This window comes from Gadus morhua, chromosome 4, assembly GCF_902167405.1.
Source record: "Gadus morhua chromosome 4, gadMor3.0, whole genome shotgun sequence".
Classification (NCBI taxonomy): domain Eukaryota; kingdom Metazoa; phylum Chordata; class Actinopteri; order Gadiformes; family Gadidae; genus Gadus; species Gadus morhua.
Window position 1 is genome coordinate 19,492,931 of NC_044051.1, and position 9,579 is coordinate 19,502,509.

Sequence of the window (9,579 nt, forward strand, 5' to 3'; positions counted from 1 at the left end):
TATATTATGGCCTGTGATGTGGTGCGCTCTATGGCTCTATTCTCTTGGCATTCAAAGTGTCCAATGCTAACTGATGCCAGAAGCCTGCCAAACATGTGAGATCATTTTTTTCCATTTTATGGAACTCCCCCCCAGAAAAACTTTACTTTTGTCCTCCTAATACTTGATTCGAACCAAAATCTCTCTCTATTGTTGAGAGTATATTTCTCCTTGTCATCATCTAAACACCCACAATACATGTCTTAAAACAAGGAAATGGAAGAAGTCAGAAGCTCTGGCGACATACTAATGTAACCACAAACTAACCATGGTCGTGGTGCTTCTGGTTAAGATCTTGAAAATGAAGAACACGATTTACTCTGATTGGGAACATGTTGTCCCGGGACCCCAGAACCACAGTCTGCCATGACGCCTATGATGTGCTGGAAAGAACAAGTGCAGACATGCGATCATTAAGCAAACACATGGAAGGGATGATTCACCCTGAAACGCTGGCGTCGTATTGGAAAAACCAGGGGGGCTGCTTACGGTTGTTTCCTCCTCACCTCGACTGCACGTGGGAATCTGGTACTCCAGGGCTCTCCGGATCCTTTTGAAAGGGTCTAGCACCGGAAACATTATCCCTAGACCTAAAGCCTAGTCCTAGTACTGGCACTGACACTGGATTTAGCCCTGGCAGCAATAACCCTAGCACTAGGACTAACTTCATGCCTATCACTAGCCCCATCACTGTCCCACACTAGCCCTCAATATAACCCTGAAACCTAGCCCTAACAATAGCACTAGCCATACACTAGCCTTGGCCTTATCCATAACCCTAGCCTTAACACTAGCACTAGTAGCCTTAAACTAGCCTAAGCCTTACCCATAACCCTAGCCCTAACACTAGCACTAGTAGCCTTAAACTAGCCTAAGCCTTATCCATAACGGGCCTAAATAATAGCCCCTAGATAGCACTGGCCCTAGCCCTGATGATGCATAAGTATGCCGCATTTATTTGCATTTCATTAATAATATAAGGCTTTATTTTAACTGATCCACCTGCCTTACGTAATGGGTGCTAGCGTTACCTACTACAAAATACATTGTCAAAGTGCATATTTCGCCTGTCGTTATTTCTTCTCTCTTACTCTTTTCTCCCACACAAAAGGACTCCAATAGTTAATGGTCCCATACGGTCCAGCGATTTTGCCAAAATACCTAGGAGATTTGGCCTCAGTGTTGACTGAATACCCTATTAAATTGTAGAATCATTTATTTTCCTCCAGTGTCCTGCGTTCACGTCATCAACAGATGGCCGAGCAGAGCCGTCCACGGCTAGCGACCTCACCACGGGGCTCTGATTCCTCCGCTGATTGTGAAGATCTTCTGAGCTAAGGTCTAAGGTTCCCTAGACCTTAGCTAAAAAGTGAGGGTGAGAGTTAGCACATGGCAGGAGATAGAGGAGGAATTATGCCAGCACAGCGAAAGAAGATACCAGGGGCAGAAAAACCACCAGCTCTCCTCTCCCCTTTAAAAACCTAAGGCCAAAACTCTGGGCTATTAACTGTAATGGTTCTCCCAGAGATGGATCCAAGGAAAAGAAGAGACCTCTGCTTGAGGAACTTTTTTAACGTGCCTTTTTTTTTCTCTAATTGTTGGTCTGAGTTTTCTTATTTTTTTCTAACTACTTCCATATGCTAACTGCTCCCACATGCTAACTGATTTATGTTTACGACGACTAAGCCAAAAGGCGCTAACTTTAACCCCTGCTTAAAGAAAACGCATGGATTCAGTTAACCCTGGCTCACCGTATCCTATCCCGAACCTTTAACTACACTCTAACCCTGATCGCAGCTTCAACCCAGAACACTAGAGCTGAATAAGGGGTTGAAGGGGTAGAAATGAAAAAGTGGAAGGGTAATTGTTGCAAATCATGTAAATCAAGTATGTTATTTTGATCTCCAAACCTTGTTAAACCCACACCTATGCTTACACTGTATAATTAAGTCTTCAATGAGGTTATATAAGGCCTCATTCTCTACCTCTCTCTATCTCTTTCTTTGGGCCTCTCTTTCTCTCCCTGTGCCTTACATAGAAAGGCATCTTCCACTGAGCATGCCAAGCTGAATTCCTCAGAAATGCTCACTGCCAGGACCTCTACTCTGAGCATAGGGCACGAATGATTTAATCAAGATAAACTAAGATATGACCCAAATAAAGTCAAAAGAGAAGAGAGGAGAGGGCGGACATAGTCCTAGCACCTCACGACACTGAGACGCAGACGTGCCGAAACCCAGGAGTGAAGGAATGGAAAGGAAAATATAGAATGTCTGTTAACGACAACACCAGACTTTTCCATCGGAGAGCTGAACTCCAGTCCTCCACACCCCGCCTCCTCCTCCTGCTCCCCTCAATACATATTCTCCTTCTCTCGCTCCTTCCAGCGTCTGTCTTTCCCCAACCCCTGGCGCCCCCTCCCCTCCAGAGCCCCTCATTGGTCGGCCATCTGCATCGACACCTTTACTTAACGTTAACCTGGACGGGAGCTCGGGTTTCCAGCCGTCTTATTTTTCCATCACGGCTCCGGGGGTCCGGGGGGGATGCCTTACAGTTACAGAGGGGTCCTCTACAAAAGCACCACAGACCGCCAGCCATGTGTGTCTCTGTTCCTGTCTGCTGGAAATCCCTGGTTCTCCGCATACCAAACTGTTCAGGTTTACCGCTGGAGTCCAACGAGTGGCTCTGCCTCCTCTTCCTCACTTTGATCCACTCATCAGGCCGAGATATAGACGTTGTGGGATTATTAATAACAGTGCTTTTATTGGTTTAAACTCTGAACTCCGAGCGTTTTCAATCAGTTGTGTGACGTAGTATTTCGTGGGGCCCCTTCTCTCTCCACCTCACGTGGAGGAAAGGGCCCTCTTAAAGGGGCCTTGCAGAATGTCCTGTGAGGGTTCAGGCATCTGTCTAGCAGATGTGGCAGTCTCCAACAAAATGGAGCAGAGCGATTAGGCTCCAAAGTGTAACCATTACACACTGTAGGCTAGACATTTTCTTAAGCTTTTCTGCTGTTTTAACCGCTTTGAGGATCCCGTTGTGTCTGGAATATTTACTTTCTACAACTGTATTTATTATCTGTTTAAGTTTCCCGTGTATATGAGCTTTTCCTTCTTTCTAGTACCCTTTTTTCAACCCCTGAATTTCTTTTCATTCTTTGTTTATTTGTCTTGGGGGTTTGTCGTGCTTGTTAACTATAACAGCAGTAGCTGGCATGGAGGTACCTGGACAGAAAGGGATTCTGGGTAATCTTTTAATGAAGTGTGAAATGTGTGAAATGCAAAAGAGATCATTTGTACTGTTATCAGTTCCCAGCTCCTTTAGTGTGTGTTTAGTCTTGCTCTGACAGGCTTGTGTCTGGGTTACTCCATTAGTCTTCATCCATAAACAACTGTGCTAGCCGGAGATGGTCTCTAAGGGCATGTTGCTTGAATCTCTTTGATCCGTCTCTCTTTCTGATCCTTCTCTCTCTCTCTGTCTCTCCCTCGCCCACATATGCCGCCTCTCTTACAATCCATGCACCTATATGTGTGTATGTCTATCTTTCATCCAGCTTTAATCCACTTTGTCTTACTCTTTGATCCCACAACCCCACTCACAGTGGAGCGATGACGCTCATTTGTTCAGAGACGTGTCACTGAAGAGCAGGTAGGGGCCATCGGCGTCTCGCTATAGGACGTCCACAGGTGAGGCGGCCATGGATGGTATCGGGGGATCGAACCTGGAACCTCTGGTCCGTGTCTCTGGAGTCAAACCCTCCTGAACCCAATCACCTCTGATCCCCCTCCAGAGTGTTGACAGTGTGATGTCTCCCCCATCCCCTCCCCCAGGTGATGTGTTCCCCGAGGACTTCTCCATCCTGGCCACCGTCCGGCCCAAGAAGGGCAGCCAGTCCTTCCTTATGTCGGTGTACAATGAGCAAGGCATCCAGCAGCTGGGCCTGGAGGTGGGGCGCTCGCCCGTCTTCCTGTACGAGGACCACACGGGGAAACCCGGCCCGGAGGACTACCCCCTCTTCAGAGGGGTCAATCTGGCCGACGGGAAGTACGTTCACTTGTCCCGACTTCGTTCCCGAAATTGTGTTAATTGTCGAGACTGTAAATGTCTGTTCGTATTAATTTGTTCTACACAGGCTGCATCGCAATCTGGTACATTTTTTGGTAGTCTCACTCATCAGGCTTGAGATTAATCTACGGTGATACATTTAAATCTCGGTGAATGGGATGTTGCCCTTTCATTCTATTGATATTTGTTCCAACTAGTGCTGTCAAGCGATTAAAATATTTAATCGCGATTAATCGCATTAATGCCATAGTTAACTCGAGATTAATCGCAAATGTTTTTTCTATACTAAATATCCCTTGATTTCTTTGTCCCATTAATTTTTCTCATTTTTATGCTCTTATCAACATGGAGAAGTGCATCGGCTTGCCTTGTGCAAATGTTTTTTTATTGATAACAACATTGGCATATACTGATCAAAACAGGACGATACAAAAAAAAAGCCTATAGAGCAATTAAACGATGAACATACAAACACACTGCCTTGAACATAGCAGTCAGGCTACTGCTTTCTTGTTTTGAGGCAAAGAAAAAAAAAAAATATATACATCTATTTTTTTAATAAAAATAAAAGAATTGCGTTAATCGCGCAATAAAAAAAATTAACGCTGTTAAAATTGGTTTGCGTAAACGCCGTTAATAACGCGTTTTACTGTCAGCACTAGTTCCAACCAATTAGATCGCGTCAGGGATTGGCTATTGGCAGCAAACCAAAACTCAACCAACATTAGTAGACTGTATAAAAGTGTCTGTAAAGGTTTCAAATGAACACCGTTTCGACTGGCCACCTTAGAAATACACTGGAAATCGTCCACCAGTTTCTCTATAGAATATCTATTGAAGCAAAAACAGAATAAAGGCGTTACCCCGCCCCTTTTTGTGAACTCATGCCCAGGCTCTGTGCCGCCTCCCCCCAGAAGTTGTACTTTAACAAAGTACAACTTCTGGATGTTTATATGTCAAGTACTCCGCAATTTTAGATATATATCATTAAAGATTAGGTAGCGAAGGGTCATCTTGTCGTAGGGTGCCTGGATATAGACTCATAGGTCATGGGGGATCGAACCCAGAACCCTCAAACTGGGAGTAAATCACCCTAGCCACAGTCCCCGATGATGATTTATCTGTCTAACTAGTACTCATCCACATAGTCTATCATCCACATCCACACAGCATCAATTAAACTAACTCACGGTTTGTATCAGACAACCGCAAATTCAGACCACACCCCGTATCAGACTGTGGTTTGTTGACGCTGGCGGTGGGTCTCTGTCATCACAGGGCAGGTGGCCGCGCAGTCCCTTTGATCATGTGATCCGCTGCATGTTGGGTAGTCGCTCCCACAGCACCTGAACCAGGTGTGCCTTTAGGGAGGTTGTTCCCTCCATGGGCCGCTGCCTCTATTGCGTCGTCATGGGTTACCATGTCAACGCACCAGACAGGAAGCTGTGTCCGGAGCGCATTTCATTTGTATGTGTGCTTTACATTTTCTACGACTGTTAAATTAATGAATGTATTTAGAAGCACACAGCACTCAAAGAAACACATCAAAGAAAACCGACATGACTAAAGGAAATACCTAACAACGCCACAATGTATTTAGAAAATGATCCAGTTACGTCCAAGATAATTCCTGAATGAAATTAGGCATGAGCCACGTGTAATTTCATTCAGGATTATCTTGGAAATAACTGGACTGCGTGGTACGGCTTTGTCTTTGCGAGTCGTGTGTCCTGACTTGAGTCTTCTGCGTCTCCTCTCTCCCAGGTGGCATCGCGTGGCCATCAGTGTGCACAAGCAGACCATCACTCTCATCCTGGACTGTAAGAAGAAGACCACCCAGAGGCTGCAGCGCAGTGCCCACCCTATCGTGGACACCAAGGGAATCGTAGTCTTTGGAACCAGAATACTTGATGAAGAAGTCTTTGAGGTAGCTACTGCAATTACTTGAAAAAGATGCATTGCAATTAGAAACCATTGTTCATTCCCTTTAGCGCAGTGTACGCTATGATGCACAGGGGTACATTTCTATTTGCACGTTTTGTTATCACTGTGGTGATATCTGGTAGCAGCATGCATCCTAATATGTGAGCACAAAGGACCTTTGATTGTAGAGGGGTTCCCCAAAGTATCAACACAGTGTTGTGAGTGCTCCCCTGGTTAGCAGTACCCCCTCTGAGAGAGGTATTGTTGTTACAACTTAAGTTGAACACATGCACAAACATGCAACCACACACACACACACACACAAACTCCTGTACGCATGCATGGGCGCCCATACATTACAGTGGGGGGGGGGGGGGGGGGGGGGGAGGGGAGCATAAGGCTGTCTTTGTCCTGTCATGAACGTGGTTGTGTAAGAGGGGATTAGTGGGCACAGGCCCCAGGATCCTTGGTAATAATTAATACCAGAGGTGGACTGATGTGACTGATGCACAGCCAGTTTTAATCTGACATCTCTGTTGCACCCTGGGAGCCGAAGAATGGGCAGATATATGACATCACTTCCTGTGGGATACCCATGGTGCTGCAGCCAGAGGGCAGGATGGAAGATGTAGAAAAGGATAGAAAGGAGCTGCTTAGAAGTTGAGCTCATCGAAACACTGGTCCGTGCTACGCGTGATGGATAGTAGCAATCAAATGTGTACATTTACACCAACGACAGACTTCATCTGGTTTCCATCTAGAGTTTTACTCAGTGGGTGATGTTGGGTAGTAAAAAGTGTTATTTTGTCTCTTTCTTTATGCACACATGTACTTTAACCGTTGTTCTGCAGCGATGATTTTCTTTTACAATAGTTTGATAGATAAAAGAGGGTCTAGGGAACATTGATCAGTGGGTGAAACTTTGATTGTGCATGTGTGTGTTTGTGTTTGATTGTATATGTGTGGGTGCGTATGTGTGTGTTCTTTGCATCTGTGCGGCTTGCCTTTTTTTATGTTGTTCCTCCAGCTGACTTTTGGAAAAGCTGTCGACCCGGACCAGAATTTTTGAAATATCCCATCCATTGTAAACTTCCCTCAACTCAAAGTCCTCCACAAAATGATCGATACACTGACGTGATGCAGGAAGCATCCCCCCCAAACCCAGCTTTCTCCTGCGCAGCTCGCCTGTGCGTTTCCGTGGGAACAGACGGACGTGTTACAGCGACAGAGCTGTGCAGATCCCTCCCGCTGTGTTTGTCTGCCAATGAGAAGACAGGACGGGCTTCGGCACTCCAAATAAATGGAAACTATGCCACATAGTTTCCAAATGATGTTCCCGGCGCTCCGTCCCGCACTCTCCGTGCTCTCATCTCCCTGCTTTTGTTTTCCTCCCTCTTCTCCTGAACTTTGCCAACAGATAGCGATTAGCGAGCATAAAAATACTGGGCTGCTTTTGTTTTTAAAAGCAGCTAGTGCTATGAATTTTAATTAACATAAATGAACATCAATCTGGTTTGGTTCTGGAGAACATCTAGTGAAAAAAGGAAGCAGATATGTTTGCGTAAACTGAGAGTGATTACAACGGTTTAAAAGTGTACAGCCCCGCCCCCCACAACCCGATAAGACAGATGTTAGCGTACTTTTCCGTTCCTGTGTCTCTTAACTTTGGCTTTAGATAAAGTGGAAGAGAGAGAGAGAGAGAGATAGAGAGAGAGAGACAGAGAGAGAGAGAGAGAGAGAGATAGAGAGAGAGAGAGAGAGAGAGAGAGAGAGAGAGACAGAGAGAAAGAGAGAGAGAGAGAGACATACTTAAACATTAATTATACATGTATAAACACCGAAAAAAGGGAACAAGGCATCCCTATTTCCCAACATGCGTGCACATTGAGAGGGGACAAGAGTGATTGATGTGTTGTTGTCCAAGTTGTCCAGACCAGAGGAAACTCGCACCGTTCTCCTCAGGGCGCAGAGCGAGCAGAGCGAGCAGCCCCAGCGGTACTCACCTTACGGCCGGTGGTGTGTGGGCTCTGCGGTTGCTGTGGTACGGTCGCTGGGGTGGACCAGACACAGACGGCTGTTTATCTTGACCACCATAATGTATAGACTATAGTCTGGTGCTTTCTTTACAGTGTCTTTGGGGAAAGAGTGTACGGTGGGGCCAAGTCAGGGTAAACGCTGTAACGGTCGTGCCTTCACTTCTCCCGGAGGCCTGTGTGTCTGATGAGTTTATGGCTGCTTAATATAGGTCTCTATGAATCGGTGTGTGTGTCTGGGTATGTGTCGTCAGACTGGTGATCCGTGTTTCTGAGTTTAATGATGGGGTTAGGGTTGTGAGGGTTATGAGAGGTATGAGGGGTGTTAAGGTTATTCAGGTTGTTTTGTGTGAATGGCACAATTGTGGCGGTGGATTTGGCTGCTGCCTACAGGCTCCATGAAAAGAACAAGTGAACAGAGAGCTTAACTCACAGGTAGAGTCCAAACATATGCCCAATCCAAGCTCTCTCTCTCTCTCTCTCTCTCTCTCTCTCTCTCTCTCTCTCTCTCTCTCTCTCTCTCTCTCTCTCTCTCTCTGTGTCTCTCTCTCTGGCTCCCTCTCTGTGTCTCTCTCTCTCCTTCTCTCCCCCCCCCCCCCCCCCCGTCGGGATGATGTCATCCCTTGGAGCAGAAGCCGTGTTCCCCATGACCTCATCCTCCAGGGGGGTTCTGCGCTCCGTGCTGATAGGCCTGAGCCATCAAGTGGGGGAGCGGCTTCTTAGAAAGTGGAAGGAGGGTGAGGTTGATGTGAGGATAAGATGCGTGAGTGGAGTGGGGTGTTCTGGATAGTAAGTGAGGGACAAGAATCCGGAAGTATCTGAGGATGGAGGAGGAGGAGGAAGAGGAGGGGTGTGTGTGTTTCGGGGGGGTTGGAGCTGGAGGGTGAGTTAAGGTGTTTAACAAACCCAGGAAAAACCTGTACTAAGAAGCCCCACAAAGCCACAGGCCCCTTCAGTGCATGTCCACAGCTTTGATATCTCCCAGCCAAGTCTGACAAGCCTCCCCTTGTTTCCTCTTGTCTGCTGAGGACTTTTTTTTCAATAAAGGATGTGGAATATTTCCAATCGCAAAGTCAAACGCCCCCAAGTTGTGAGTTCACAGGTTCTTTGTTGGTCCCGGATCAGAGCCAGGGCCCACCCGTGGTCCCGGGGCCACACGGCTGCACTCCTCCTCAAAACTGGAAGGGAGTCGGCGGTGATCGGCTGTGATTTATAACTTACAGCAGAGATTCAACCCAGTCTCTCAAATCAGTATTCCAGAAGGAAACCGGTTTGATGAAGAAGGAACATTGCATTAATACAAAATACATTGGGCTCTTTGCACAGTTGCATAATCTGCATTAAGAGAACTAGAGAAATAGAGAACTCTGGGCGCTGCTTTGTAAAGGTGTGCTGAATCCTAATCACTCATAATACACAGCGTGAGTCTCAAGAATGTTTTTTTTTACTTTGTGTGAGACTGTCGTTATTCCTGAGCCAACACGAGACAGACCTCCACCGAGGCCTTGGAAAGGACTTC

At 46.4% G+C, this 9,579-nt stretch overlaps 1 protein-coding gene across 3 annotated transcripts in view; it reads left to right on the top strand.

Moving 5' to 3' along the window:
- col5a1 (procollagen, type V, alpha 1) overlaps positions 1 to 9,579 on the top strand; it is a 73,074-nt gene that overhangs the window by 15,394 nt on the left and 48,101 nt on the right. For all 3 annotated transcript variants that reach the window (XM_030353331.1, XM_030353332.1, XM_030353333.1), the window contains exons 3-4: positions 3,870 to 4,083; positions 5,869 to 6,031. In XM_030353331.1, coding sequence (XP_030209191.1) covers positions 3,870 to 4,083; positions 5,869 to 6,031 — 377 coding nt within the window. The remainder of the gene's footprint in view (positions 1 to 3,869; positions 4,084 to 5,868; positions 6,032 to 9,579) is intronic.